At 51.3% G+C, this 27,711-nt stretch overlaps 15 protein-coding genes across 15 annotated transcripts; 11 read left to right on the top strand and 4 right to left on the bottom strand.

The window, feature by feature from the left end:
- Positions 1 to 231: 231 nt before the first annotated feature.
- VAM6 (Vam6p) lies at positions 232 to 4,575 on the bottom strand (the record flags this gene model as incomplete). The annotated part of the gene is made up of 14 exons (XM_076629259.1): positions 232 to 307; positions 376 to 432; positions 509 to 862; positions 938 to 1,154; positions 1,269 to 1,461; positions 1,532 to 1,673; positions 1,772 to 1,842; positions 1,906 to 2,267; positions 2,332 to 2,779; positions 2,843 to 3,348; positions 3,420 to 4,103; positions 4,182 to 4,286; positions 4,351 to 4,425; positions 4,494 to 4,575. The coding sequence occupies 14 exons, from the start codon at positions 4,573 to 4,575 to the stop codon at positions 232 to 234; spliced, it is 3,372 nt and encodes a 1,123-aa protein (XP_076490906.1).
- A 159-nt stretch (positions 4,576 to 4,734) lies between these two features.
- JCM6883_001664 (uncharacterized protein) lies at positions 4,735 to 5,665 on the top strand (the record flags this gene model as incomplete). Its single annotated transcript, XM_076629258.1, has 4 exons — positions 4,735 to 4,803; positions 4,863 to 5,328; positions 5,389 to 5,488; positions 5,566 to 5,665. 4 exons carry the CDS (start codon positions 4,735 to 4,737, stop codon positions 5,663 to 5,665), a joined length of 735 nt encoding a protein of 244 aa, XP_076490905.1.
- Positions 5,666 to 6,157: 492 nt separating this feature from the next.
- On the bottom strand, positions 6,158 to 7,747 carry RPB3 (DNA-directed RNA polymerase II core subunit RPB3; the record flags this gene model as incomplete). The annotated part of the gene is made up of 7 exons (XM_076629257.1): positions 6,158 to 6,547; positions 6,618 to 6,731; positions 6,802 to 6,948; positions 7,016 to 7,101; positions 7,168 to 7,315; positions 7,386 to 7,560; positions 7,635 to 7,747. The coding sequence occupies 7 exons, from the start codon at positions 7,745 to 7,747 to the stop codon at positions 6,158 to 6,160; spliced, it is 1,173 nt and encodes a 390-aa protein (XP_076490904.1).
- A 318-nt stretch (positions 7,748 to 8,065) lies between these two features.
- On the top strand, positions 8,066 to 9,643 carry JCM6883_001662 (serine hydrolase domain-containing protein; the record flags this gene model as incomplete). The annotated part of the gene is made up of 6 exons (XM_076629256.1): positions 8,066 to 8,489; positions 8,567 to 8,652; positions 8,716 to 8,744; positions 8,806 to 8,916; positions 8,987 to 9,426; positions 9,501 to 9,643. The coding sequence occupies 6 exons, from the start codon at positions 8,066 to 8,068 to the stop codon at positions 9,641 to 9,643; spliced, it is 1,233 nt and encodes a 410-aa protein (XP_076490903.1).
- Positions 9,644 to 9,935: 292 nt separating this feature from the next.
- Positions 9,936 to 10,837, top strand: JCM6883_001661 (mitochondrial fission process 1 family protein; the record flags this gene model as incomplete). The annotated part of the gene is made up of 4 exons (XM_076629255.1): positions 9,936 to 10,059; positions 10,121 to 10,374; positions 10,443 to 10,566; positions 10,632 to 10,837. The coding sequence occupies 4 exons, from the start codon at positions 9,936 to 9,938 to the stop codon at positions 10,835 to 10,837; spliced, it is 708 nt and encodes a 235-aa protein (XP_076490902.1).
- Positions 10,838 to 11,046: 209 nt separating this feature from the next.
- APT1 (adenine phosphoribosyltransferase APT1) lies at positions 11,047 to 12,266 on the top strand (the record flags this gene model as incomplete). Its single annotated transcript, XM_076629254.1, has 8 exons — positions 11,047 to 11,092; positions 11,204 to 11,271; positions 11,355 to 11,460; positions 11,624 to 11,739; positions 11,824 to 11,832; positions 11,914 to 11,989; positions 12,057 to 12,141; positions 12,212 to 12,266. 8 exons carry the CDS (start codon positions 11,047 to 11,049, stop codon positions 12,264 to 12,266), a joined length of 561 nt encoding a protein of 186 aa, XP_076490901.1.
- A 435-nt stretch (positions 12,267 to 12,701) lies between these two features.
- NPC2 (sterol transporter) lies at positions 12,702 to 13,733 on the bottom strand (the record flags this gene model as incomplete). Its single annotated transcript, XM_076629253.1, has 6 exons — positions 12,702 to 12,736; positions 12,801 to 12,869; positions 12,942 to 13,033; positions 13,097 to 13,176; positions 13,273 to 13,385; positions 13,541 to 13,733. The coding sequence occupies 6 exons, from the start codon at positions 13,731 to 13,733 to the stop codon at positions 12,702 to 12,704; spliced, it is 582 nt and encodes a 193-aa protein (XP_076490900.1).
- Positions 13,734 to 14,229: 496 nt separating this feature from the next.
- Positions 14,230 to 14,922, bottom strand: RSM7 (mitochondrial 37S ribosomal protein uS7m RSM7; the record flags this gene model as incomplete). The annotated part of the gene is made up of 2 exons (XM_076629252.1): positions 14,230 to 14,242; positions 14,312 to 14,922. The coding sequence occupies 2 exons, from the start codon at positions 14,920 to 14,922 to the stop codon at positions 14,230 to 14,232; spliced, it is 624 nt and encodes a 207-aa protein (XP_076490899.1).
- Positions 14,923 to 15,076: 154 nt separating this feature from the next.
- On the top strand, positions 15,077 to 16,141 carry IDI1 (isopentenyl-diphosphate delta-isomerase IDI1; the record flags this gene model as incomplete). The annotated part of the gene is made up of 5 exons (XM_076629251.1): positions 15,077 to 15,092; positions 15,166 to 15,282; positions 15,360 to 15,581; positions 15,654 to 15,788; positions 15,858 to 16,141. The coding sequence occupies 5 exons, from the start codon at positions 15,077 to 15,079 to the stop codon at positions 16,139 to 16,141; spliced, it is 774 nt and encodes a 257-aa protein (XP_076490898.1).
- A 343-nt stretch (positions 16,142 to 16,484) lies between these two features.
- Positions 16,485 to 18,050, top strand: TUM1 (thiosulfate sulfurtransferase; the record flags this gene model as incomplete). Its single annotated transcript, XM_076629250.1, has 7 exons — positions 16,485 to 16,732; positions 16,799 to 16,964; positions 17,036 to 17,233; positions 17,318 to 17,457; positions 17,535 to 17,775; positions 17,854 to 17,919; positions 18,000 to 18,050. 7 exons carry the CDS (start codon positions 16,485 to 16,487, stop codon positions 18,048 to 18,050), a joined length of 1,110 nt encoding a protein of 369 aa, XP_076490897.1.
- A 385-nt stretch (positions 18,051 to 18,435) lies between these two features.
- On the top strand, positions 18,436 to 19,690 carry JCM6883_001655 (uncharacterized protein; the record flags this gene model as incomplete). Its single annotated transcript, XM_076629249.1, has 3 exons — positions 18,436 to 18,704; positions 18,920 to 19,023; positions 19,083 to 19,690. 3 exons carry the CDS (start codon positions 18,436 to 18,438, stop codon positions 19,688 to 19,690), a joined length of 981 nt encoding a protein of 326 aa, XP_076490896.1.
- Positions 19,691 to 19,906: 216 nt separating this feature from the next.
- On the top strand, positions 19,907 to 22,612 carry JCM6883_001654 (uncharacterized protein; the record flags this gene model as incomplete). The annotated part of the gene is made up of 4 exons (XM_076629248.1): positions 19,907 to 19,915; positions 20,012 to 20,104; positions 20,178 to 22,458; positions 22,533 to 22,612. 4 exons carry the CDS (start codon positions 19,907 to 19,909, stop codon positions 22,610 to 22,612), a joined length of 2,463 nt encoding a protein of 820 aa, XP_076490895.1.
- Positions 22,613 to 22,852: 240 nt separating this feature from the next.
- Positions 22,853 to 25,190, top strand: NOP7 (mRNA-binding ribosome synthesis protein NOP7; the record flags this gene model as incomplete). Its single annotated transcript, XM_076629247.1, has 6 exons — positions 22,853 to 22,921; positions 23,015 to 23,090; positions 23,165 to 23,408; positions 23,480 to 23,741; positions 23,806 to 25,047; positions 25,116 to 25,190. 6 exons carry the CDS (start codon positions 22,853 to 22,855, stop codon positions 25,188 to 25,190), a joined length of 1,968 nt encoding a protein of 655 aa, XP_076490894.1.
- A 339-nt stretch (positions 25,191 to 25,529) lies between these two features.
- Positions 25,530 to 26,189, top strand: JCM6883_001652 (ankyrin repeat domain-containing protein; the record flags this gene model as incomplete). The annotated part of the gene is made up of 3 exons (XM_076629246.1): positions 25,530 to 25,571; positions 25,689 to 25,858; positions 25,976 to 26,189. 3 exons carry the CDS (start codon positions 25,530 to 25,532, stop codon positions 26,187 to 26,189), a joined length of 426 nt encoding a protein of 141 aa, XP_076490893.1.
- Positions 26,190 to 26,931: 742 nt separating this feature from the next.
- JCM6883_001651 (uncharacterized protein) lies at positions 26,932 to 27,434 on the top strand (the record flags this gene model as incomplete). The annotated part of the gene is made up of 3 exons (XM_076629245.1): positions 26,932 to 27,138; positions 27,198 to 27,323; positions 27,399 to 27,434. The coding sequence occupies 3 exons, from the start codon at positions 26,932 to 26,934 to the stop codon at positions 27,432 to 27,434; spliced, it is 369 nt and encodes a 122-aa protein (XP_076490892.1).
- Between the last annotated feature and the right edge of the window lie 277 nt (positions 27,435 to 27,711).

Below are 27,711 nucleotides of genomic sequence, written 5' to 3'. Positions count from 1 at the left end.
CGAGACTAGAGAAAGATTGTGTTTTCGAACGTGAACGGACATGTACACACCGAAGGAAGCTGTTCAGTCGAGAATTCAGAGCCAGCAAAAGAGAAAGGCGTAGAATGAATTCGCGAGAAACAGCGAAAGAATACTGCTGCAGCCATACAGTAATCACTTGATTTGCACGAGTGAGAGGATATCTGTCGACGACAAAGGGTATAATTTTTGCTAGAGAACGAAAGAACGAGATTACTGAGCAACGACTGATTTTGACCGCTTCTCTTCTTGAAACTGTTCTCGACACTGGTAGTGAGTGACCTCTCCACTAGAGATACATTGAGGACGAACGAGTCAGTGTGTGGGTGTGCAAGGCGGGACTGCGAGGAGACCTACTGAGGGTTGTGAATCGCGATAACGCTGTTCCCGATTCTCTTGTAGCATTGCGGGCACCTGCGAGACAGCGAATATATTGTCAGATATACACTCGCAAATGAACAGTGAGTCGAAGGATCAAGTCACGACGCACACTCTGCTGTCGGAGATTTTCACTCGACGTTCTTCGAGGTCGACTAGGTCTCGCTCGTTCTGTTCGACCCAGCTTCTCCCGACATTCTTCACCATCACGGCTTCTCTCCTGCGTTCCGTGCTGCGTCTCAGCGTCTTTGTGAGGTAAGTCTGCATGTCGCCGAGCGAGACGAGAGGTGGGAGTAGTTCGAAAGCTTCGAAAGGGTCGATACGAGCAGCGTGATTTGAAAGAAGTGATAGAGCGGGTGCAAAGAGTAGAGGGTGCGAAGGTCTAGGTCGGAGGTAGAGTCGCAAGAGGAGGGGGAAAATTGTCGACTTCATAGCTTCGTCAGATTCGTAGACTCTCTTGCAATACCTGAAAGAACCAGATTCTCGACCATTAGTGTCACGATTCGTAGCAGAATGATCGGAAGAAACCGTATGGACGCACTGTTCAGCTGTCGCATGATCGTCGATTTGGTAAACGTAGATTTGCAGAGCGCCTTCATGTCGACCCAGCCTTCCAAGAAGGATCGCACGGACTTCATGGAGGTCTTCTGAAGGTAGTCGACCGAGGATACGTTCAGCTCGATACGAAGTCGATTGCTCGAGGAACTCGATCAGCTTCTTGTACGATTCAGATTTTGACGGTGTCGATTCGCGTTCTCCTGCGCAAGTGGTCAAAGCGACAAAAGAAAACGAGCCGTTAGCTTGTCTGAACGAGAGAGCGCGAGTGAAAGGGAAAAGGGAAGGGAAATGAATTGAAATGAATTGAAACTAACGTTTTTCGGCCGATCTGACGGATCCGAGATACAACTCGATCAATTTCTCATGAAATTCCGATCCCTGCTCACCCAGGTCGTGCACTATGTGCTCGAGGTACTTGGTGCAAACCTCAGGGTCAACGGCATCGAGATGAGCCAAGACAGCATGGCGAGGTAGAGATTCGACCTCTTCTAAATCGGCGACAAAGATCTTGGCGCGATTGCGACGACTCTCAGCTTAATGGATTAACGCCATAACGTGGAAGAGTGTAGGGACATACCTCGAGACCGGCCCGTTTATCCTGTTCAAAGACCCATTTCGATGCTTGAAAAATCACGTCGAGATGGTCAGGTCCGAGTTTTTGTAGGTAGCGTACGGTGTCGCCGAGTTTCTCCTCTGGGTCGTCCTCGTCGTCACTCATCCTGAGAGTAGTTCACACTAGACGTCAGATCCGTTGCAACAGCCGACCCGGTCCGATGGAAAGAAAGGGGTCAAAGAGAGAAAATAAAGAGTAACGTACTGACGAAGAAGCTGGACCGCCTTGGTGTGCATACTCTTGCCGTTGTAGAGGTCCAAAAGTTCCCGACGTTTCTGCGATGGAAGACTCAACCCGGATTAGCGGAAAGAACGTGGCGAGAGAGGTGCGAAACTGACCTTGGCTTGGAGAAGCAATTCCTCAACTTCTTCCACTTCACACCAATTCTCGATCCTGCATAGCGGCCCGATCATAATCGGTTTCGTTGCGAGATAACTCCTGAAGAGCGCCGTGTCAACCACTTGAGCGGTTCGAGCGAGTTGATCACTTGAGAGTTCGGTGAGAGGGAGGTTCGGAAGCGAGAGGAGCTCTTCCGGTGATGCGCTCGGTCGATGCATCGAAGGCGAAGGTCTCGACGAGGGGACCAATGCGGCGAGAGCTTGGGAATACTTTTGACGACGATCAGTTAGATAGCGAATCAATTCGTCGATAGAGGTCGAGTAGTTCTTCTGATCGAGCTTCGCTTGTCGTTCTCGATCGACTGCGTAATATGCTGAAAATCAGCGGAGCTTTACAGCAAGAAGAGATCTGGGGATCAAACTCACTTTCCGCCTTTTGAGCGTTCTCCTCGACTGCGGTCAATCCCGTCGAAGGTTCTCGCTCCCTCAACCAGCTCCTCTTGCCTGTCAAACGACTACTGACGCTCCTGATCGACATCTTATCTTCGTCTTCCTCGCGAATCAGGTTCCTTTTGGCGGGACTGTAAGAGACGTTCGTCTCGACCTCGTCTTCTCGTTCGTTTTGTTCTTCCTGCTCCCGCTCGACTCGCGCAGCTTCCTCTTTCTCCACGTCAACCTTCTTCCTCCCTCCGAACAATCCTTCCTTTCCGTTCTCGCCGACGAATAATTTGCCCGAGATCGTTTCTGGATACAGAGCGACAACTTTGGCAGGCGAGAGGTCGAGGCGAATGAAGGCGTCAACCGCAAGAGCGTAACGATGAAATTTGAACAGATGGAGAGCATGAAGAGTCGAAAGACGGCGAAGTAGTGGAGGCTGCGAAACCTTCTGCATCAGCTCCATTTGGGCAAAGAGCGAATCAGACAGAAAAGTACGAACCGGCAACGAGGTTCGACCTGTGAGAGCTGGCGAATTCCGGAGTAATCGAATTGCTTCTTCCCATTTCCCCTGTCGACCCAATTCCTCGATTTGTTCTTCCCAACTTTCCATCCTGCCGATCCAAAGTGTTTGCTCTACAGGTGAGCTCGTTGTAGTATGAGGGCTCGTCAGAATCAAAATCGGCGGTTGAGTTGACGAGGATGATGCGGTGAGAAGTCGAGCGGTTTGAGAATGTATCAACGAAACGGAATCCGAATCGGGAGGGACTGCGAGTAGTTGGACGGAAGCTAGAGATTCGAAGTCGTTGATGGCAAGTGTTGGGGGCTCGAGTTCGCCTTGAGCGTGTGCGAGAGGAGGTGGCGGAGGTGAAGCGAGAAGGGAAACGACGTAGGGAGGAAGCACGATTGTTTCGTCGACGGATGAGGGGTAGTTGATTGCCGAGGTCGAGGACGAAGAGCTGCCCGTACTTCGAGGTTTGCCCTTTGCCGAGACGGGAAGAGCGATATCTGCACGAGGCGAAAGACGAAACAGGTCAAACCGGAGATCAGGTGCGGGAAATGAAGTTTTGACCACCTACTGTCTCGCACGACCAGGACCTCTAGATTCCTCTCGTCATTCTCGTCTTCCCATCCCCATGCTTTGCCCCACAGCCAATCGTCCTCTCTCTTCTCCGGCTCTCCACTCGCTGATCGCTGTGGCATCTTTCCCTTTCTCCCCTTCAACGTCGGTACTCCTACGACACCATTCTTTTCCAACTTCTTCCCGAGTGCCAGTCCACTGAGCGCTCCCAATCCAGCCCCAACTCCGCTCAATCCAAAATTGCTCAGTCCTCCTCCTCCTCGATCCGTCTTGGGTCCGTTCCCAGCTTTCTCTGCGATCGGCAGCGGTAAAGAGAAGAGACTTCCGAGTGTTGGCGGGTCTTCAGATCCTTTTCCTTCGAGGGGAGCTAATGAAACGATTCCATATTCTCCCGTCGAGAATCCAGCCACGATCTTCCTCCCTTCGAACGCCATCCCTCGAATCTGGTGGGGTAAAGCCGTCTCCACTTGAGGATTCCATGTTCCATCGACCCAGCTGAGGACGAGCAGTCGTCTTCGACAAGCGAGAGCGAGGGTTGTGTGAATTTCGGGAACGGGAGAGGAAGTCGAAGGATGATAGATCTCGGTTGAGAGGGCGAAAAGCGAGCAAGTTCCCTTCGTTTGTGTAGCGAATGAGGACAAAGGAGAGAGGTCGGGGAACGACAAGAGGGTTACATCACCGCCTGAGAGAGAGAAAAAGAAAATTCGATTTAGTCGAGGTCTCTCTCCCTCTTTCAGGCCGGACGAAAAGCTGTGCTTACCACTGAGACAGACAAGAGCATTGAGCTCTTTGATAACGCCTAGCTGGTCGATTGACTTCTTCAACTGACCCGGATGTTTCGAAACGAGAGTCGCAGCGGGAGGAGCTTCAGACGAGCAACGCGCGGGATCAGCTTCGAAATCCTTGCACGGTTAGAACGAAAAACTGACCAGAGCTCGTAGACGCATGCGACAAGTCAAAGACGAGCAGACTACCTTTCTCGGTACCCAACATGATCCGATCCGCTATTCAAGCTTCGGGTATCAGCTCGACTGTACAGATGTATGTCTCTGCATAGTTTCAGACGACTCACCGTGCAACACTACCGCAGTGATCGCTTCATGACCCAGTTCCGATGGAGGAATGAGGCGGGAAAGGGAGAATGGGTTGTGCATCGTCGATTGAAAGGTCCGCCCCTCTGTTGGGCCTTCTTTGCGGTGGTTCTGTGCTGACTAGTGGTGTAGAGGTCGGAGAGTCGTATCGAGCGCGAGCAATCGGGATTCAAGAGTGGGGCGCGATCTTCTCCCCTCTCTTCTCTCCCCCTCACTCTCGATATGGCGCCTATCGACCCTTTGCAAGCCGACAAGGGACAGGCCTTCCATGTACACTTGACGGGATTCGGGGTAAGTCCTGATTCTCGCTTTGATCCCTCGTCGTTGGGTTGAACTTCTCTCCTCCCCAGCCGTTCAACAAAGTGCCGATCAATCCTTCATGGGAAGCAGTCCAGAAGCTTCACGATACAATACTACCCAACTCGCCTGGCCCAGACGAGAAAAGCTCGACCCGTCCTCGAGAGATTCGCCTAACTTCCTCGTTGATTCCCGTCAAATACGCTGCCGTCCTCTCGCAAATACCGCCATTACACTCTACCGGCTTCGAAGGATCAGTACCAGACCTTATCATACACGTCGGAGTCGGCCTAGAGGGAGCGATTCGCCTCGAACAAAGGGCACGAAAATACGGTTTCGAGAAACTCGACGTCGATGGTCAACTCGGACCGCTAGACGAACTCGAGAACAAGAGAGGATTCAGAGGAGACGAATGGATCGAGATGGAGGAAGAACTGAGGACAACAATAACAGGCGAACGGGTTGTGCAAAGTGCGAAGCGACGGGGTCTGGAGTTTGTCGAGCTTTCGGAGGATGCAGGTGAGCCCTTCTCCTAGCGCTCACGCAAGCGACGGGTACTGACGATCTGTGATGTTCCAGGCTTGTATTTGTGCGAGTTCACGTATTACGCCTCACTCGCTTCAGCTTCGAAAACAAATTCAGGTCGGCCAACTCCCGTTCAGTTTATACACGTCCCTCCGTAAGCTGAACGCTTCCTCTTGTACCGTAACTTCAGCACTTCGTGCTTCGATACTAAGAAACCTTGTCCTCATTCAGGCTCGAAAAACCGTATTCTCTGGATCAATTGACTTCAGCGCTCAAAGTTCTCATACTCTCAATCATGAACGAAGGAGGACTGCGTGCCAGAAATGAATGACACCCATTAGAAAGGGCTCGCGGCTACGGAGTATCGACAAGCGATGAACAGGCGCAAGACGAAATCGATCGGAAAGGCTTGAACGTGCGAGAGAAGGGCGTCGGCTTGTCGACTTATGCGTACGGAGGAAGACATCAACTTATATAGCGGGATCACCGTGGCTCGAGGGAATCCGAGGCGAGGGGTGACGAACGGTTCAACCTTGAGGCTTACCGGAAGACTAAGGACTTTTGGGACGACTCGATGGTTCGGCAAGGCTCATTCTATGTAACACAGTAGGCAGGGCGCGGGGAGGTATGCGAGACTTGAGACGACGAGGGGACCATCTTCTTATGTTTTTGCATTGGAACTACAAGCAGTACTTGGTCTGCGAAATGGAGTCACTCTCAACGAAATAGAGTCACTCTCAGTTCTGCCCTCACGATCTTCTTGACGCTCTTCCGAACGAGATTAAGGTTGCAAGTAGCAGATGTGAGAAAACAAAAGTCGATTCTACCATTCATCGTTACTCCACCCTCCAGTCTGTTGTTGAGCTTGACCTCCCGCCGGTGCCGAGTAGCCTCCGTAGCCTCCTCCTCCCGGTTGCAGTTGGTGAGCGTTGTATTGAGGACTCGCTCCATATCTCGGCATCGAAGGACCTTGACCTGGAGGAGGAGCAGGAGGAGCGCCCCCATAACCGCCATAACCTGATCCGTATCCGTTCATTCCTCCGCCTGGAGGCGGTGGCGGAGGTTGATTGAATCCTCCTTCTCCGTCGAGTCCCATCATCGCCGCATCTCCCCCGATCACGTTTCCATCCAGTCCCATTGCTTGACCTGGATTTGTCAAATCGTGTAAACCTTGTCGCAGTTGACCCAGTTGAACGATAAGAGCATCGAAACTCTGAAGACACAGAATAGGACGCACGGGGGGTGAGCGATTTTTCGAACAACGAGGAAAGCGAATCACATACCTTGAGGATAATTTCTTCCGGTTTCAGTTGACCAACGGCTTCGACATCATAGTAGAATCGTGAAGGTTTCTCGTTGAACTCGAAAGCGTCGTTCTCTTCCGGTTTCTTCTCATACTGTTGCGCGGCGATAGAGAGATTGTCAATTTTCTTTTTTCTCATTCTCTCATCCAATTTCGAGACTGACCTTTCCATTCTCCGATACTGGCCATTCATCTTCCGGTTTTGTGCCAACTTCGAACCACAGATCAGTGTGCCGCAGTTTGTTGTAAGGATCGTACTCGAATCCGACTGCTGAAACCGGAGACCATTTCGCGTGTTCGAGAGCTCTTCCCTATTCGCGAAGACGTTGACGGAAAGAGTCAGCTCGCAAGGATTTCGGAAAAGAAGGGAAGACTGACCTTGACCGCAATGCAACGCATGTGAATTTCTTGACCTTTGGTCAGTTTCGCCAACATGATTCCCTGTGATAGTTTTGGATCCGAGCCTGAACGAGTCGATACGAGTCAGCTCATGCCAACACAATATGCATAGAGATAGAAGGAGAACTCACTCGTCGCAGGTTGACCGACAGACATTCTCCCTTGACTCTCGATCAGCAAATGTTTAGTCGTCACTTCCATCGTCGAGCTCGTTGTGCACACTGCGTCTAGAGTGAGTGTGACTGAACACTTCTCGCAGAATGAATCGCAAGTACATTCCTTTTGGCACGAAAGAGTAGATGATCAGTCAAGCTTCACGAGTCGAGACGGGCGAAGGGGGGCAGCTCACTCGGTTGTAGTTTGGAATATGTCGTTCCAAGTTCTCAGAATTGAGCGGTACGAGTCCCAGCCTGTGAGCGATCATCTCGTCGGGAAGAACGCTCGTGTTTTCGGTAATCTGCACTTGATCGATCGCGAGGGTATCGATACGCGAGATCATTGCTCTCCTAAGCGAGTTTGCTAGTCTACAACTCGCGCGCGTTAGTCGTCGAGCGAGCAATCGACTTGATCAAAGAGGGAGCGGAATTGATGAACTGACCCAAGGTGAACACCGTCTAGAATGAAATGCAGACTATCATCCTTCACAGAAGTGATCTTGACCCTCAAATCTGATCCATCGAGCGAGCCTGGAGGTTTGAGAGGAAGCGCCATGTTCGAATGAGTTGTAAACTCTAAGTCCGTGTGCTCTGATGTGGTCGAGTGATTTCGGATCTAATCGTCTGTGTTCTGGCGTGTGGTTGGTCGGGAGCTGCTGTTAGTCGATGATATGGTGGGAGAATGAGTTCAAATTGCACCGGTTCCGGTGTTTTCCCGCTCTTTCCCATCTTTATCCTCCTCTATTCACTTCAACAAGCACTCTCACGCAGTACGACATCACTGCAACTCTGTAGCGGCCGGCTGCCAATCGATCTTCACTCTTCCAGTCCCCTCTTTTCCTCCATTCTCCCCACTTCGCATTCCATCGACCTCATGGCGTTCCCTACCTCCCTCCACGCCGAAATCGATCAGGCTGTACAAGATTCCATCAGCGAATTCGTCGAAAAGAGGAACTCTGGTCTCCCTCGCGCCGCAGTTCTCGCAACGACCTCGAAGGAAGAAATCGTCGTCAACAGCGTTGGAGGCTTCGTTCGAGTCGAAGACGACGTCGCATCCAGCCCGGAGATCACAGACGAGAGCTTTTTCCCTTTGTGGAGCTCGACAAAGCTCGTTACGGCGATCGCAGCGATGCAATTGTACGAACAAGGCAAAATCGACCTCAAGGGCGACGCATCGCGATACGTTCCAGAGTTGAAGGACCTCAAAGTACTCAAAGGGCTCGGAGACGACGGCGAGCCGCAATACGAGGAGAACACTCACGTCTGTACTGTCGAGAATCTAATCACCCATACTGCCGGTAAGCTACTTTCGTTCTCTCTCGCGCACTCGGCTGGGAGACAATGCTCATCTCCGGCTTGTCGAGCTTCTCTGTAGGATTCAAGTATCAGTACGATCCAGCGTACGCGAAAATCCAAGAAGAGCTAGGACTCACGCAAATCTACGAGCAGAATTCGACCAGGGTGAGCATTCTGGCGCTTCTCTCTCGTCTGGAAATGTGCACTCACTCTTTTTCGAGGTTACAGGAATCACTCACGAAGTCTCCATTCTTACTGTGAGCCGGGAGGCTCTCTTCCTTTTGACAATGCTCTGACGACAATCTCGCGAGACTGCAGGCCTCCCGGCACGGCTTTCAGCTACGGAACCGCGAACGACTGGCTCGCGCTTGTCATCTCGAATGTTAGTGGTCTACCCTTCGGAGAATACTTGCAGAAGAACATCTTCGAGTACGTTGTTTCATTCGTTCGCTGAGCTAAGAGCAGCAATCAACTGAACAATCTTTCGCCTTGACTGCAGACCTCTCGGTATCAACGACTTCACATTCAAGAACCCTTCCTCTCGTGTCAATGTCGCTACCGCTCCCGAAACCGGTGATGGACCTTTCACGTTTGACGAAGGACGACAATTCACGCAAAACATCGCTTGGGGAGGCGCTGGATTGACTGGTTCTCCCAAGTCTTATCTCAAGATCCTAAGGATGTTACTGAACGCCGGGAAATCATCAGCAACGGGACAACAGGTCTTGAAACCTGAGACGGTCGATCTGATGTTCGAACCTCATTTGGAGGGGGATTTGCTCAAGACCTTTATCCCATACGTTGAACAAGGTAACGACCCTTGGTCGCACAAAGCGAAGAAGCAGTTTGAGGGGGCGAATCACGGGTACGGAGGCGTTGTTTGCGGTAAAGGGATTCCATCAGGACGCTCTCAAGGAGCCTTGACATGGTCAGGTTACGGTGAGCTCTCTCTCTCTCCCTTCCGCTCACCTAAGCTTCAACTAGGATGATCCTGACGGTTTCTGTCTCCACAGCAAACTCATTCTGGGTCGTAGATCGAAAGAAGGACGTAGCTTTCATCGTTTGGTCGTGCCTCCTTCCGCATTCTCATCCCTCGATCATGGCATTGTGGGAGAAAGTCGAACCGAAGATCTACGAGGGTATCGCTCAAGCATAGAAGGCCTAGACGAGGGAAGTTTGGTGGAAGTTTGGGTTGCGACGAAATTTCTGCAAACCCACATCGTACTATCTATTTTTGCGGAAGATTGGCTTAGCCGCGGTGGCCCTCTAAGGTAGCCTGCGTCTCAGAGAGGTCGCCTCCTGAATTACTCAAGTGAGATGAAGTGAAGAGAAGTCTGAACGTCATGCCAACTTCTCCTTCAACTTCTACCTCGATCCTCCGCCAGCTCCCCGTGCCTCGCCCTAGATCCATCCAGACACCTAGAAACGCCAAAAAGAATCGATTCAGGATGTCCACGGCCGTTACACCAACTTCATCTCTTCCCGACGAGTTGCAGAAGACGATCGAAGAGACGGAACAGCAGATCGTCGAAGGAAAGATTGATACAGTAGAAACGGAAGCTCGTTACCTCGGTAAGTCTCCGGTGCACCGCGACAGGTGGACTTGGCAGCTGATCCTGTTCACCTCGAACAGGTTACCTCGGACGATTACGACCTGTCCTTATCGCCTCGACAAGGTACCTCGCATACTCATCCGACGTAGGAGAATCGTTCAGACCGGTTGTCAACCCGCGAGTCGTTCAAAGCGCCTATGGAATCTCTTGGTTGTATGTGGGAGGAGATGTCGCTTATGAGGGATACAAGGCGAAGCTACGAGCCCAGGAATACTGTCCCGAAGCTTTGGCGCAAGTCGTTGGATTGACGACGGCGAAACGGGCTATCTTCCAGGTGCGAACTCAATTCTACCTTTGTGTTCTCGAGAGACGCTCTGACTCACCGGATGACTGGAGACATAGGCTACGGCATCTATGCTACTACCTTCATTGACAATTCACTCTATCGTCAAATACTCTGCGAAGTTCATCAAGAAACAAGGGATTCAGAATGTTCGAATTCGTCAATGGGGACCTTCGGCCTTAGGTGAGCCTTCCTCTCTGTCTTGTGTGTCGCACAAGACAAAGACTCACGCCCGATTGCTTCAACAGGTCTCGGGTTCATTCCCGCCCTTCCTTTCCTCTTCGATGAACCCGTCGAGCACGTCGTCGACGCAACTTTCGACAAAATCCACCGATCTCTTTACCCCGACGAAAAGTCGCCCGTCCTTCGAGCACTGAACGAACATCATGGAGCTAACGATGAACCTGTTGTGACGGAAGGAAAGGTCGTCGGTGGAGTAGACAAGAAGATTTAGAGATATGTCGCCCGGAAAAGTAAAACTTGTAACACTATCGACTAATATCTAGACTATCACCCATACGCAATTCCATCATCTTATTTGATTCGTATATACTGTCACGACCGTAAGCACGCGGTGAAGTGTAGTTGGGATTTCGAGATGCGAAACTCGAGCTCGCGGTCTGCTTCAACCTCCTACGATCATCTACTCGCTTCACCTCTACCATGTCTGATATCGCTTTCCTCAAATCGAAACTCGGTGTCTACCCAGGTAAGAGCCCAATCCCGTCCACCCTCAACAAGTTTGATCAAAATCCCTTGATCGAAAAAAAGTCCTCTCTCCCTCCTACCACTGCTGATGAGCTCTATGACGGTTGTGCAGGATTCCCCAAGGAGGGTATTGTCTTCTTGGATGTGTTCCCCCTTCTCGCTGACCCCAGCTCGTTCGAGGTCAGTTTCTTTCTCTCTCTCATTCAACTAGTGAAGCCGACCTCGAGCTGACTCTCCTCCTTGCGGACCGTCGTGCCATGTAGACTTTGATCACCCACTTCTTGCACCATGTTACTTCGGTCACTCTTCCCAAGTTGAGGGAGACTCAAGGTCCGGATGCTAAGATTCACTCGGTTGTTGGTCTTGATGGTGAGTTGTCCTTGCTACTGTCCTTCATTTCTCCCCTTCTTGCAAGCGTCGGGCGCGGAGGCAAGTGATGGGAACGATTGGAACCAGCTACTGACTCGCATTTTACATTTCTCTCCTCTCCTCTCCTTGCCGCTCTCTCCTCTTCTCCCTCGCCCAATATCAGCTCGTGGATTCCTTTTCGGTCCTATCCTCGCCCAACGATTACAAGCTGGTTTCGTTCCCGTTCGAAAAGCTGGAAAACTTCCCGGAAAGTGCCTGAGTGCTTCCTACGAGAAGGAGGTCAGTCTCCCACTCCCACACTCTGCGTGCGTGATTTCTCGAGACTGACGCGGCTACTTCTACTTCGATTTTGGGACGCTATAGTATGGTGTCGTAAGTTTCCTTCTCTCTTTCTGGTTTTGCTTCCAGCCTCGTTTTACTCATTCTCTCGATCTTGCTGTCCCCTTTGTACAGGACTCGTTCGAGATGCAAGAAGGTAGCATCAAGTCCGGATCCAACGTGCTCATCATTGATGACTTGATCGCTACTGGTGAGCCTCAAAGCGAGTTTCTTCTCAATCGTGCAACGAGTGCTCATCGGATTTTCATTGCTCTCAGGTGGATCTGCTTCGGCCGCTGGACAATTAGTCGAGAAATGTGGTGCTCAAGTTATCGAAAACTTGTTCGTCATTGAAATCGAATTGTACGTTTCGTCTCCCTTTTCCCTCTTTCTGTCTTCGGTATACTGATTGCTGATTCATCTGCGACAATAGCCTCAAGGGCAAAGACGCTCTCAAGGGAGACACTTACTCGATCATCAAGGATTAAGCCGAGGAATGGTTAGGGCGTCGGATCTTTACTTTTATCGAGATATGTCGACGGGTCGCGAGGAGTTAGGTACTTTAGAGGGCATTCTGTTGTATCATCATTATCAATATTTCATCTGGGCAAAAGAAATAGAGCTCCCATCTTCACTAGGAAACGATGGCTCTGCGAGAGAGAAGTCGAGGCAGAGCTTGTAGGAGAGGGATTATATCAATTACAGAGTCAGAAGGGAAAACAAGTCGATACGGGTTGACGGTGCTTTGCGAGAGCGAGCTAGAGGGAGAGACGGAGTAGGGGCAGAAGAGTAGAGACAGGAACGAAACAGGAACAAGGCAGAAAACAGAACAACGAGACGATAAGAAGAGAAGCAGGCGGGGACAGGGTGAAGCGGAGAGGGCATGTCGAAAGGTGGGTGTGTGGGAGGCGTCGACAGGCGATTTAGTCCTCTTGGAGATCGGGGACGAGGAAGTTGACTGTTCAAGAGAACGCTATGCGTCAGTTGAAGGCCAAAAGGTAGAAGAGAGGGTATCGACGTACTCCACAAGTTGATACATGCAGCAGGTTCCTCATCTTGAGTGTAGACCAAAGCGTCTACTTGGAATTTAGCTACGGAAAAGCGATTCGTCAGTTTTCCTTTTCTTCGCAAGTTTTCTCAAAGCGTTGAAGGGGAGAGCTCACCTCGAGGAATCTCACGAGGTAGAGCGACGGTTTGAGTGATGGTGTGAGTCCCAGGAGCAATAGGACACCTCAACGTCGCGTTGGCATTATCTCTGTGCATCAATCGACATCAGTTCAAAGCGATCTTGAAGGATTTGATGATTCTCAAGACGCACAATTCTTCGCAGACATCGAAAGTCTTCGTCAATAGCTTGATCAATCCCAATTTAACGGTAACGTCTGCATAAGTTCCAACCTGCGCGAACAAAACGAAAACGGTTTTCATTGTTTTCGTCAGCTCTCACCTCGATTCCGCTGTTTCGACGCCAACACGGGTATTGAGTAGGCGTACATCGATCTTAGATTGAGCTCTTCCAGATGCTACGATAGTTAAATCTTGACCGGGTTTAGGAGGATCAGGAGTAATCTTGATCGAATCGATTTGGAGGGCGTCCGATGGCGAGCCTACACCGCGCAGTCGCACAAAAGATTCGATCAGTCATGCAGTCGCCTCACATGCAGGGGGGAGAGAGGAGTGGTCGCTATCCCCCACTTTCGATACCAACTCCCTCTCTTCCCTTCTTCCTCGATAGGGAGCAGTAGAGCGAAGGAAGACTCACCACAATCAGTCCAATCCCATTTCGTCAAAGTTCCGACTTGGCCATCTTTCGTTCCGATTTGGGATAGTTTGTTTGCGCCCCAACTGACGCCGTCGAGGACGACTTGCTCTGTGTTGAGTCCTCGGGGTTCGAGTAAGGGAGATGCGAGAGCGAGGATACTCGTTAGGAGGAGGAGGGCGGTCGATCGAAGCATGTTGAGTGGTTGGAAGGTTGGAGAGAGGAGAGAGCAATGACGGCTTGAGATCGCAATTTGGTCAACAATGTGCAATCATTTCGATTGTACAGACAGCCTTAGCAACGTAGAGAAAAGAACGCTGAAGTATGCAACGGCCGTCACGAAGGAAGAGGGCGACTCCACAAGACGCTAGATTTCCCAAACTTTTGCGTTCTTTCGATCTTCGGGCTGGCTCCGGACGCCCCCATCTAGTCGTGCGCGAGCTCGCAAGCCTCGAGTGATCTTGGAGTCGACGACTCGTCTAGGGCTCAGGCGGTTTGGGACGCCCGCCTCGGGAACAAACCAGAGACCAACTTCCCGACCTGATTTCGCAGCTCTCCCTCTCTCGCCATACTTCTGCAGCTCTCCTTGGTCTCAGACCAGATCCTGTCCTCACTAAGTTTGTTGAAGATGTTTGATGCGAGTTCACAGCTCGAAAGGTTGCGATTGGTATCAGAACAGAATAAAGTATGATCTACCGCCCAACACTGCGATGCAACGAGCAACCGACATCAGTTCAGGCGCTACGTAAGCACGGAGAGGAACCATGAACGTACTTTGCCCTTCCAGTTACGGCTTGTTCATGTCTCGCGATCAATTTCTTCAACGCTTCCGATTGTCCATTCAAAACACTAATAACTTCCTGCGCCAACCTCTTCCCAAACTCCTTTTCCGCTCCCGTCCTCTTATCACTCGCTTCAACGATCCATTTCCACGCCTGTCTAACCTTCTGTTTCTGGTTCAAAGGTTGAGGAGTTTGCAGCACTTTCGTTCCTTTCCTCCTTCCGACGATCCGTACTTGAGGTGAAGTCAATTCGAGAGCTTTGTACAGAATAGGTAAAGGAGGGGATTGAGTGGAGAGTTGGAGCTGGTCGAGCATTTCTGCGAGGTGAGTGTGAGACCGGGCGAGTTTCCCATCTTGCATGATTAATCGTGCGAGGTAGTTGAGAGTTTCATGATCCGGGTCGACATCCGTTGGTTTCGAACTCGGGGTAGTCAAGGAGGTAGAAGGGACAGGGGAAGATGTAGAGAGAGGGAATGGAGATGAAGATGGAGAAGGAGAAGAGAGGGCAGCGTCGAACGCCGAGGCGACAGAGTAGGATCGGACTCGAGGGGTAGGAGCCGTGAATAATGGTCTCAGGAGAGTCCTTGTAGCTAGTCTCGACATGGTTGATTCAGTTGGTGGAAGGGGAATCTCAAAAAGACGGAACCTGCTTTCTCCCTCTCTCCACTCATTTACCCGACCTATCCGACTCTATCAACAGCACCAGAGCTGCCAGGAACCCATAGAACGAACAGCAGCGCGCGCAAAGAGCAAAAACATGGCCACTCCTTCTCGTACGACTTGTCATCTCTCTCGCTCTCGTTCCCCTTCTCCCTCCACGCTGACAAGCTGTATGGCGCTGTGTAGATACTATCACGTTGGATCCTACCAAGTATGACCAAGAACAGATCAACCTGATGGAAGAACGATTGATTCTGTTGGACAACGACGACAACGCGATTGGTGAAGGTTCAAAGAAGGACTGTGCGTACCCTCACTCGTCATCTACTCCCTCGTGTATCCCCATCTGAAGCTGATGAGCTTTGAGAGGCGCGTTACAGGTCATTTGATTCCTCCGCCTTCTTCGACTTCGTCCTCAGAAGAACGAGGCAGATCTCCCCTTCACCGCGCATTCTCCGTCTTCCTCTTCCACCCTGAGACCGGCAAGCTGTTACTACAGAAGAGGGCGGACGAGAAGATCACGTTCCCGAAGATGTGGACAAACACTTGTTGTTCTCATCCGCTCACTTCGTTTGGGGAGATGGAAGAACCTGGTCAAATCGGTAAGAACGAACACACTTCTTCCTCGCTTGTTGTGAGAAATGAGAGAACTGATTCGATGAGGTCGTTGATAGGTGTGAGAAGAGCCGCTTCGAGGAAACTGGAGCATGAGTTGGGCATCCCAATCACTTATGACCTCGAAGATTTTGCTTATTTGACTCGAATCCACTACTATGCGAAATCGGATGAGATCTGGGCTGAACACGAGAGTGAGTCTTCCTCCTCTGCACTCTCAATCCCGGACTGCGAGAACTGAAAACTCTCTTTCGCATTCACAGTCGATTACATTCTATTCCTCACACTATCACCGGAATTTACCCTCAACCCTAATGAAGTCTCGGCAACGAAATGGGTCTCGAAAGCCGAACTGGTCGATTTCTTCAAGGACCCTTCTTCGACATTTACTCCTTGGTTTAAACTAATCGCCGAAAGCTTCCTCTACAAATGGTGGGATGCGCTATTAGAATCGAGGAAAGACGAAGGATCATTGCTGGATGCGAAGGATCTGAAGGTAGTTGTGGAGAAGGAGAAGGAGACGATGGGAGAAATTATTCGCATGTAAGGGAAGAGAAACAAGGACTAGGGGATGGATCGGTTTCGGAGGCGTTCTTATTATCGGTACTTTCGGTTTATTATACCCCAGCTAGTCTTGGACTCGCTTTAGAGCAATAGTGATTTTTCGTTCTTCATCGCGAAGTTTCAAGTTCGTGCGAGACTTTCAGCGAGAACCATCAGTCGTGCTTTTCTCGCTCGCTCTGTCTCCAACCTCTTGTTGTGTATTGTCCGCAATTGTCCAGCTGGTTTTTCGCTGCTCAGATAGACAAGTTTGCGATGATGAGATCCGATATCCGACTCGCTCAACAATTCTCACCGCTCTCCTTCCCCCCTCACTTCGCCTCGAGATCATGCTACTCAATTCGCTCCGTACATCACTACGTTCCTCTGTCGCCACAACAACATTCCGATCCATGTCTACCTCCGCCTCGCTTCGATCTCCCGTTGGTCTCCTCAAGCCCAAAGAGCTCAAATCACTTCTGTCGGATCAAGAAGAGGTAGTAGTGCTCGATGCATCATGGTTCATGCCCGGTACCGAGCGTTTCGGCTTCAAAGAATTCAGGAAGAAGAGGATTCCGAACGCTGGATTCTGGGACTTGTCAGTCTCTTCTCTTGGCCGGGTCTTGTGAGATCAGGCTGATACAGAAGCTCATGGCGTCAATAGGGACTTGATCGCTTCGAAGTCGGACGTCGGAGTTCCCCACAACATGCCTACTTCTTCTCAATTCGAAGACGCTGCATCACGATTAGGGATCTCGAGAGATTCCCACGTAATCTTCTACGATTCGACTGGAGTCTTCTCTTCCCCTCGTGCCGCTTTCACTTTCAAGGTCAGTTCGAGCTTTCTCAGAAACTTTCCAAGTTTCCAAAATTGAGAATCCTCTCGTTTTGTATTATACAGCACTTCAATCATGAGAAAGTCTCAGTCCTCGATGGTGGTCTACCACGATGGGAGTCAGAGAGTCTACCAATCGATACCCAAATCCCTTCGCACGTGAATCCGCATAGTCTCGAGGAACAGGGAAAGAAGTTTCAACCGATTTTCAGCGAATTGATCTATGCGACGAAGCCTAGGATTGAATCGTACTTCATTGCTGACGTAAGTAACCGACTCCTCGCATGAGGTCCGCCGAGACTTGATGATCAGCGAAAGAGAACTGAATTTCATTTCCGCTGATTACAGATCGAGGAGCATTTCATGGATTACAAAGTCGAGAAGGGGGCCGAGAAAGAAGGAGACGTACTACAATGGAAGGACATGAACGAGAACATTGAGAAAGGTGAACAAGGAGCGATCGTTCTCGACGCTCGACCTGCTGGACGGTGAGTTCGACTCTTTTCCCGTGGTTCCTCTTGCCACCCAATCGCAGTGCTGAGTTGCTATATTCTCGCTTGATCAGATTCGACGGTACTGCACCTGAACCTAGAGCGGGTCTCTCCTCGGGGTCGATGCCTTTCTCTCTCAACCTTCCCTCGTCGTCCGTCTTGACTCCCGATTCCTCGACTACTCCTTCGTACAAGACAATGCTACCGAAAGAAGAACTCGAGAAGGTCTTCATTGGCGTCATGGGAGAGAAGAACTGGGAAATGGTCAAGAAGGGAGAGAGAAAAGTGTTCAACACTTGTGGCTCGGGAATGACCGTGAGTTGACCCTTTCAGATGCGAACGTCGTCATCATAGAGTGTGAAGCTGATTCTCTTCGTTGGGTTTCTTACACAGGCTGCAATTCTCTGGTTGGCGCTTCAAAGAGCTGGAGCGAGTGACAAGGTTGCGATTTATGACGAGGTGAGCCCTACTTCTCCACCTTCTGATAAGCTGTGCTCTCACTGATACCTTTGTGGCGATTCCGCGTCGTTGCGTTGCAGAGCTGGACTGGATACGCCTCGAGACCTGAAAGTAAAATCGTCAAAAAGTGAGCTTACCTTCGACGTACTCGTTTGATATACATAGAATGCAGTGCAGGAAGTCCTCGAGTCCCCCATGTCGTCGAGTCTCCCTCGGCCATTACGGAGTCATACGAAGCGAGAGATTTCCTTGTTGAGCTTTCTCGAGGAGCGTCACGATCGTCTCTGACAGAGGCCGAATCTAGTGCGAGTTGGACGTCTTTCTCGCGTTTGGGCGTTCGCTTCTTTGCTGCTATCTTCTCGTTCAAGAGACCGTTGAATCGCTCACAAGACTACTCGAAGCGAAGATTCCTGCGCTAGGCGACTATTTTTCGAGAGTCCGACTTGGAGCTCGCGCGCGTTCCTCTTCTTCTCTTTCTTCTACTATTCACTTCGTCAACATCTTTCAATCCCAACAATGCTCTCACCAATCACTTCAACACTAGCCCTCCTCTCCCTCCTCTCTTCCCTCTCCTCTGCCCTCCCCACAGGGTCAGCAGCTCCCGAATTCGACGAGATCCTCTCCCTCTCACCTCGTGACCTCGTACCGGCCTACCTCGATAAACGCGATGTACCAGACTACCCAGCGCCGAAACCCATCAAGCAATCTATCGCCTACTTTCCCTCGATCGAGACGCCCTCCGCTGGGTCCGTCTGGTCTGCTGGCTCTTACCTCACCGTAGCCTGGTAAGCATTAGCTCTCAATATACTCTCAATTGTACTGTGGGATGTTGGGACGCGTTGGAAGGCGGGAAGAGCAATCAAAACAAGGGAAAACAGTCGCGACACGAGAAGAAACTCCTTATGGTTGGACGCGACGAAAGGCGACTGGGAACCGCTTGCGACTAGAGGAAAGAATGCTTGACTAACTTTCAGACTTTCCTTTCCTTCCCTGCGTGTAGGAACAATACGAAACCCGATTACCCTCCCGAGCAAATTCACAATTTCGCTTCGTTACTCCTTGGTTTCCGCAACGCTGATGACCCCGCTTCCGGATTGAACCTCGGTGAGTCCTTGTCTTTACGAGTAGGAACGACAGGGCGCTGACCATCCTCTGAGCTGTAGACATTGAGCGACCTCTCGCAAACATTTCTCTCTACGGTTCGGAAGATCCGATTGAAGTCCAACTCCCTGATGACCTAGTCACCCGTTCGACCTACCTCCTCGTCCTCGGATCGACCGCAAACATGTCCCCTCTCTTCACTATCGAAGGAATCGATTCTTCAGACGATGACTCGAGCTCATCTGCTCGATCTTCCTCTCAAGCCATGTCGACTCGCACTATCGTCGCTGCAGCTTCCTCTTCCTCCTCTTCCTCGCCAGCTCAACGACAAGCGTCAAGGACGACCGTCAACCTTGAATCACCTTCTGCCTCGTCCCGAGTAGCAGCAGCTCAACAAGACTCTTCGTCCTCCGATGTTTCCCCGTCTCCATCATCTGAAGACAACACCATCGCGGCCCAATCTCCTTCTCCTTCTCCCGAGGTCACCTACGCCCGACCCTCTCCCTCATCTTCATCCTCATCGTCGAGAACTCAATCCGTCGCAACTCCGATTTCGGCCTCTGGAGGAGCTCTCGCCGCGTCCTCAACCCCTACTTCCGGAGGTTCTTCCCTTACTTCGACCATCTCCATCGCCTTCGCTGGTATTGTCGCTCTCGCTTGCATGATCTAAACGCGCTCAACAAATGGACACTTTGCCCTCTTTCGCATTTCACAAATTATCCCTCTTCCTTCACTTTATTTATACGCCTCCTCGCTCGTAATGGTATATATCATCTCTTCCTGTGTGTGTGTAGTTTGTGTAGATCATGATCAATACGCAAGTTTGTCTGTGCAGATTGGTGGTTATAAGGGATAGCGTGATCACGCTTTACGAGCAGTGTCAAGAATGGCTTCAGTGAGTTTCATCTAACTTTCTCACCTTTGATCACCTCTCCCTTCTCGAAGCGTCGCTTCCATTTGGCTAACACACGCTCACCTGACGACTACGCAGATCATTGTATCGCCACAACAGCGGTTCGTAGCGCGGATAGCAGCTGCTTTCGTTGGGTTATTGGTGCTAAAGTGGATCTTCTGGGACTCAACCGTGAGCTCTTCCGGTCTCTTAAGCGGCTAGACGATGACAATCTTAAGCTGATGGGACGTCGAGATGTGCTTAGCCGAAAACACGTGCAGGAGAAATCGCTCATCCAGCAATTCTCGAACGAATCACCCTCGGCTCTCCCTTGTCTGGACAATCCCTCGATACCCGCAAATACTCGTTCCTACAGTCCCGAATCAACCGAGACGAAACCCACGACGTGTTCGACAATGACATTCACGCTGGATTGACGGATTTCTGGACGAGGTTTCAAAAACCTTTCATGACGGGGAGTGAAACGATGCATTTGGATGAGCAAGTCGTTAGGGGAGCTATCGACGAGTTACTCGGGTTCAACGGATGGGCGGCGGCGGCATGTTCGAGTTTGACGAGACCGTTCGGACTCGCGAAGAAGGAGGACGATTGGAGTGATCTCGCTCGACCGGGAGCGTTGTACTATTTCGCCCTCGTCGTTCACGGAGCCGATCATTTCCTCATCGATCAACTCGCCGTCATCGTTCAACTCTCGAAACGATTAGGTCCCAACTCGGTTTTCGTCTCGTTAGTCGATTATGCATCCACCGATTCTACTCCTTTCATATGCGACATGGCCGAAGCGATCATGATCCTCCTCGGAATCTCTTACCGAATTCGTCAAGTTGATCCGATGACCGCCGACCCGACCGCGTCTTACTACCCTCTCGAAGAAGCCTACACTCGCAACCTCGCCCTCGAACCTCTCCAAGAACTGTGGGAACGTCGCAAGGTCAAGTTCGAACGAGTCATCTGGCTCAAAGGATTCACCTGCCCGAACGATATCCTCGAAACGATTCGAGTTTCAATGGTCAACGAGGCTTCGATGGTTTGTTCGATGGATTGGAAGGAACACAACGGGTTCTTCATCTACAACGACCGGTGGAGGACTCGAGATATGGACGGTAACCTGTTCCGAGGATCGAAATCGACTTCGCCCATCGACGAAGCCCCTCCACGAGACGCGTATGGAGGAGCTCGTTACACCCTCCATCTCCCCTTCCAAGTCTTCTGCTGCGAATCCGGTACTCATATCGTCGATCCTCACAAGTCTTACTACCACGGAGTCACGTATCAATCTTCGGCCGAGGGAGTCTTCAACACCTCGTCGGCGTCGGATGGAAAAACTCCTCGATGGAGCGAAGGACCTTGCATGGATTCAGCTCAACTTCACTTCTGTCGAGACATGTGGATGGTAGCGTTCCGGGAAGGGATCAAGGAGGAAGCGAAACGACTCTCGAACGAAGAACGAAAGGGGAAACCTCGACAGGCTCATCCGTTCATGGACGAGCTCATTCAAGGAATGCTCGCGAGTTACGCCCCGACGACGAACCCGAGGATCGGATACCCGAATTCGGGAGATTACCTCGCCGACGAAACGGGAGCTGCTCCAGGAGGTGGACCGGGAATGGACAACGATATCGGGAAAGCGCTCGAAGGTAAAGCGAAAGGAGGAGGAGGAGCGAAAGTACCTGCTCAACAAGCTGCCGCCGCGGTCAAAGGAGGAGCAGCAGGAGGTACCGACGAAGGATCGACGACGAACGAGGGAGGAGAAGAGGAGGAGGAATCAGAAGAAGATCTCCCTGACGACTCTTCGAATCAAGCTTACGACGAAGATGGAGGAAAAGGACGACCGATCGATCTCGCCGTCAAGATGGTCGACGAAGAAGACGAATCCGACATCGGTGCGGCTCAAGACGCAGCTCAAGTCGGTCGCGGTGCTCAAAAGGTCGTCCCTGCCGAAGACAAGAACGCTGGACAAGGGAAAGCCGTCAAGGAAGAACCTGCGATCGCTCAAGATGGACCGGGTAAACTCGAATGGCACAAAGTTAAACCTGATGGACCTCTCGCTGGTAAACCCGATTCTGGACCTGCCGCTTGGCACAAGGTCGACGCTGATGCCGATGCGGCGGACGCTAAAGACGTCGCTGCTGAAGGTTGGCACAAGGTTGACCCAGCCGAGAAGAGAGACCTCGACCAGGAGGAGGAGGCGAGGACTCTCGAAAAGCGTGGATTCTTCTTCTCCGACTCGAACGAATCGAAACCGGAAGCCACGAACTCTGGAGAAACTTCGACTCACCACCTCGAAAAACGACGACCTCGCTCTCTCCCGAACAAAGCATTCCCGAACGCGATTGCTCGTATCCTCGTCAACCCTCGTTGCGTTACAACCTACGCTGGTGTCTCGCATACTCAACTCGCTCTCGATTTGTTCGGAGAAGGAGAAGATCGGGAACCCACGGCGAGGGAAGGTGGAAAGTACGAGTTGGACGATTGGAGAACTGCTCCCGAGAGTTTCGTCTGTCAAGAGATGAGGACGACTGGAGGTGAGTTCTTCTTTCTTAATATCTCTGTGACCGTCACCTTCGAGATGCTGATTCGTTCTTTTCTTCGATTTCAGGTCGAGTCGCACCGAAGCAACAGCGAAGAACAGGATTCCAACAAGCGCGATTGTTACTGAATGGATGGAGACCGACGTAGAGAGGGCCATGATAGGTTGCTTAGAGAGAGCTGGAAAGACTGGAAGCGGAAATCATCGGTTTTTTATTTTGGTTGCTCATTTTTTGCATCATTTTTCCCTTATATATAACCGCATTGCTATTATACATCAGACTACACCGTCGTACCGGCTAGCCTACCTCGAGAGATTCGCGAAATTCGGAAGTCAGCGAAAAAAGTTCGAGATTACTTTTCATCTTCACTCACCAACTTCGACACAAGATGGGACGAACGGCACCTCGTGGACACAATGGTATGAAGAAGAAGGGAGAAGCTGGTGCTTCAAAGAACGTACGTGACAGCCCTGTTGCATGGGAGATCTTCTCTTCCTGATTTCTTTCAACTTGGTTCCTTCCCGCTGACTGTCGCCTCTCTTGCGAGTAGTACATCACCCGTAATCAAGCTATCAAGAAGCTTCAATGTACTCTTGGTGATTTCAGGCGGCTGTGTATTCTGAAGGGTGAGTTGACTTTCCTCTCTGCAGAATAATTTCGAAAGATCTTACAAGCTGACTGACGCATTGCTCTTGCTCAGGTATCTACCCTCGTGAACCTCGTAACCGTAAAAAGGCGAACAAGGGATCCTCAGCTCCCGCATCTTTCTACTACGCCAAAGATATTCAATATCTTCTACACGAACCCGTTCTTGACAAGCTACGAGAGCACAAGGCATTCGCGAAGAAGCTCAGCAAGGCAGTAGGAAGGGGAGAATGGGCACTCGCAAAGAACTTGGAGGAATCAAAACCTGTCTACAGGCTTGACCATATCATCAAAGAACGGTCAGTTCTCCCTTTCCTGCGCTCTTTATGCAACGATCTCTCGAGTGCTCACTCAGATCGTTCGTCGGTAGATACCCCACCTTTGTGGACTCCCTCCGTGATCTCGACGACGCCCTTTCCCTCATCGTTCTTTTCGCCTGTCTTCCCGCTTCGCAAACCGTTCCTGCCTCGATCATCGCCAACTGTTCTCGCCTCGCCGCAGAATGGCAACTCTACGTCATGCGAACAAAGTCACTCCGCAAGGTCTTCCTCAGTATCAAGGGTATCTACTTCCAAGCAGAAGTGCAAGGTCAAACCATCACTTGGCTCGTTCCCTACATGTTCACTCAAAACGTACGTCCTGTCTCCGTCAGTCGTCTAGTAATCGTTGACGGATGCCCGTACTCGACGTGAACAGATCCCGTCCGACCTTGATTACCGTATCATGCTCACTTTCCTCGAACTCTATCAAACCCTTCTCGGATTCGTCTTCTACAAACTCTACACCGACAACAACCTCGTCTACCCTCCGAAACTCGACGCTGCCCTCGATGAGAACGGTGCTGGAATCGGAGCTTTGTTGCTTGAGGAAGCGGGATCAAAGGGACTTGTAGTCGACCGAAGGGAAGAGGAGGAAGGCGAGACGAAGGAAAAGAAACGAGTTTACGCGAAGGATGTCAGGAAGCAGATTCACGAGATCCAACAGACTGGATCGAAGGCAGAAGGAGGAGAAGAGGAGGAGGCGGATTCCGTCGCTGCAACTTTCGCCGGAGCTCAAGACGACGCGAACCTCGAACTCGACGTTTTCCCTACTCCTTCCGGTGCCGACGAGTCCGATCCGACAACGATGGTCGTTCAACCTTCTTCCCTTTCTTCCTCTACCGACCTCTTCAGCCCTTACTACTTTTACATCTCGCGAGAAGTTACTCGACCTACCCTTGAATTCGTCATCCGATCGTTCGGAGGTCGAGTAGGATGGGATGACGTTCTCGGAGCTGGATCTCCCTACAAGGAGGACGATCCTCGCATCACTCACCACATTCTCGATCGACCTGTCCTCCCCGCTTCCGCTGCCAGTCACCCCGGAAAACGAGCGTACGTTCAACCTCAATGGGTTGTCGACTGCATCAACCGCAAGACTCTCCTTCCTACCGACGAATACAAACCTGGATCGGTTCTCCCTCCTCATTTGTCTCCCTTCGTCGACGACGACGAGGTTCGACAACGTGGTGGATACGTACCGATGGAAGCTGAAGATGGAGAAGATGTCGAGATGGGTAGTGAAGATGAAGACGACGACGATGAAGAAGATCTCGAGGAAGAAGAGGAGGAGGAGGAATCCGCACCGACAAAGAAAGCTTCAGGCAAGAAGGGACGACCAGCACTCCTCGCTGCCGCCCTTGATCCTTCGAACGACGCTCTCCGACACGCTGCCGAACTCGAAGCCGAGGGACGAGGGGTCGCACCTGCTGTATTCGAAGCTGAACTCGCGGCCGAATCGAAGAAGGTCAAGAAGGACGCTGCTGCCGCTGAAAAGGCCAAGGGACCCAAGAAGGTATCGAGAAGTCAAGAAGAGCAACTCGCGAGTATCATGCTCACGGGTAAACAGAAGAAGCTGTACAACAAAATGGTTTACTCGAAAGATCGCAAAGCCGAAGAGGTGAGCTTATTCTCTTTCTCTCTGAAAGTCTGATTCGACAGTTCACTGACTTGTTTCTTGCTGACTAGACTGCGAAACTTCAAGCTCGCAAGAAGGAGGTCGAGAAGCGAAAGAAGAAGGACGCAGGCAAGGTCAACCTATAGCTTTCTCGTCGTTCTCTCTCTTTCTCCAGGATCCTTTCCTTGTTCTCTTCTCTCGCGTTGTACTCGCTATCCCCCCTGTTCTTCCTTGTCCTCTGTCATTATCACCCTACTAGGAATTCTTTTAGACTCTCGTTCCGGGTCAACGAGCTGAGGATTCGCGCGTTCGAATCAGCCTGCTCACGGCGAGAAACTGCAGCGCTTCCCAGTCAGTCTTTGGTCTCGACGAGCGTGATGAGCTTGCGAAACGAAAGAGTGCAAAGCTCGATCGGTCGAATTTGTCGTCTTCAACTCCTCCTTCGCTTCCCACCACTTCAGCTCGCTGCCGATACTCGAGACGATATGTCGGGATTATCACAGGAAGCTATCGCTTACGCTCAACAGGTGTGTTCCTCCTCTTCAAACCTTGAGATCATTCAACTTGCGGTCGTCTTGATCCCTTCACACCTCGCCTGTGCTACGAGAGTGCTGACGACACTGAACATTCTGCGTGATCTCTAGTTTTTCGATGCCGCTCGAGCAGGCGCCGTCGACATCCTTCAACCTCCTCTGGAAGCGGGACTACCTCCGAACCTCACAAATAGCAAGGGAGACACCCTTGTCATGCTAGCAGCTTATCATGGACATATTGAGGCTGTGCGGCTCCTTCTGAAGCATGGAGCGGACCCAAAGTCAGTTCTCCTTCCTTCCCTTCCTCCTAGCTTTCGTTCTCCTGGCGGAATGGTTTCCTGTTCCCCGTGCTTGATCTTCGCAGGGCTCATTGATTCCCGCTTCTACTTGTGTTGCAGTCGACTGAACGATCGAGGACAATCACCCCTATCTGGAGCGATTTTCAAAAACGAAGAAGCCGTCGTAGAAGCTCTGCTCGACGGAGGAGCAGATCCCGACATCGGGCAGCCGAATGCAGTCGATACTGCAAAAGTGTTCGGCAAGACGGAACGATGGGAGAAAGCTTTCGAGGAAGCGAGGGCGCGAAAAGGCGAGAAAGCTCAGACGACGTAGGTGAGTTGCCCTCTTCTTTGATCTGCCGTGCGGTCTGAACCTCGGCTCATCGTACTTTTCCCTCGCTAGACCCAGGCTATGACCCACTTTGACGTTGCGAATATCCTGTTGTAAGACTTGCGAAGAAGATAACGTCCGGTCTTCGTTAAAGCCTCGACGTCTTGTTTGACTCACCGCGCCATCGACGAAACTCGAGTTGCCTCAGCTAAAACGATAGTCCCAAAGGGAGTAGTTGGAAGTAGCCGTGGGATAGAACGCTTCTCGCAAACACGGTTTTCGCGGTTTCGCAAAGGTGCGCACTCGCTCCGCGACGTTTGCACCCGCCAGCGGCCGCCAGTACAGCTCGATCTGGTCTACACTCTTTCCCTATGTTTGTGTGCAGGCCTCATGTGACAGCTTGAGCTCAGGACGGAGAATTACGACATTCGAAGCGTTTCTCGAATTCTCTGAAACTTCTACCTTCGATTGGTCTTCCTCGCCTGTGTTACACGTCGCAAGCTCTCGCGCTCGGATGCGACGGAGAGCCGAAGCACTGTCGAAGACCGCTTACGCGGCTTACGGAACCGAGTTTCGGGGGGGTGGAGGCCGAAAAGCCCGCGCTCAATCGATCGGCACAAGTAGCTGACAAGTGCTGACTGAAGACGGATGCTGGCTCATTCAGCGACCTCGCTCCACTCCTCTCCGGTGGATCCAAGGCTCCTTTCTTCCTTTCCCATCCTCGAATTTCACGCGACAAGGTGTCATGGGTTTCGGATTCCTTCAACGCCGTTGTTCTCAAGCTTCGTCCATCTCGTCTACCTCGTCCGACACTTCGACAGCCTCGCTCTATTTTCCTCTCGAGCCAGTCGAAGGGAAGGTGCCCAAAGAACTACACGGGCTGCCGAAGTCTACGAAAGGAGCAGCAAAGTGCACCCTCGACATCGAAAAAGACGCTTGGTCGAATCCTTTCGTGAGTGACTTTCCTGTCAGCCTGTTGCTTTTCTGACCTACCTCGTCTTCCTTTCACAGTCGTTCCCTCGCTCTCACACTCATCACCACATGTGCCCAAAGCATGGACTTCGTCATACCCCCTTCCTCGCTCTGCCTGGAAGAGACGAGAGGACGTTTGAGGCCGGTCAATACAGGGTGACAAAGGTACGTGCTTGCTCATCTCTCGGATTGACCCTGCTTCAAGTGAGTACTGACTGACAGTCCTGGTTTCGTCCTCAGGTCGCTTTGAGGAAAAGCAAAACCAACAAGTTCTGAATCGCAAATTCTCGCTGGAGCTAGTAGCAGGCGACCGGGTCACCCTTTGTCAACCCTACGCCAAGCCGACGAAGTACGTCAACGCCCTAACGACCTCCCGTTCGAATCGAACGCGGTGGATTTGAATCGATCCAAGCTCAAGCTCGAACTGGAATATGATGAACGGTTATTCCCTACGCGCTTCACGCTTCTCTTCTTCGTATATACCCATTTCTTCTCCTTGCCGTTGTCGATACCCTGCGAGTGAGGTACATCCCTCTTTTCATCTAGTTCTTCT

The sequence above is a fragment of the Sporobolomyces salmoneus genome, assembly GCF_050403485.1.
Source record: "Sporobolomyces salmoneus JCM6883 DNA, S_salmoneus_JCM6883_v1_ctg4, whole genome shotgun sequence".
NCBI lineage: Eukaryota > Fungi > Basidiomycota > Microbotryomycetes > Sporidiobolales > Sporidiobolaceae > Sporobolomyces > Sporobolomyces salmoneus.
Note: the sequence above shows the minus strand (reverse complement) of the source record. Positions and strands in the feature narration are given on the sequence as shown.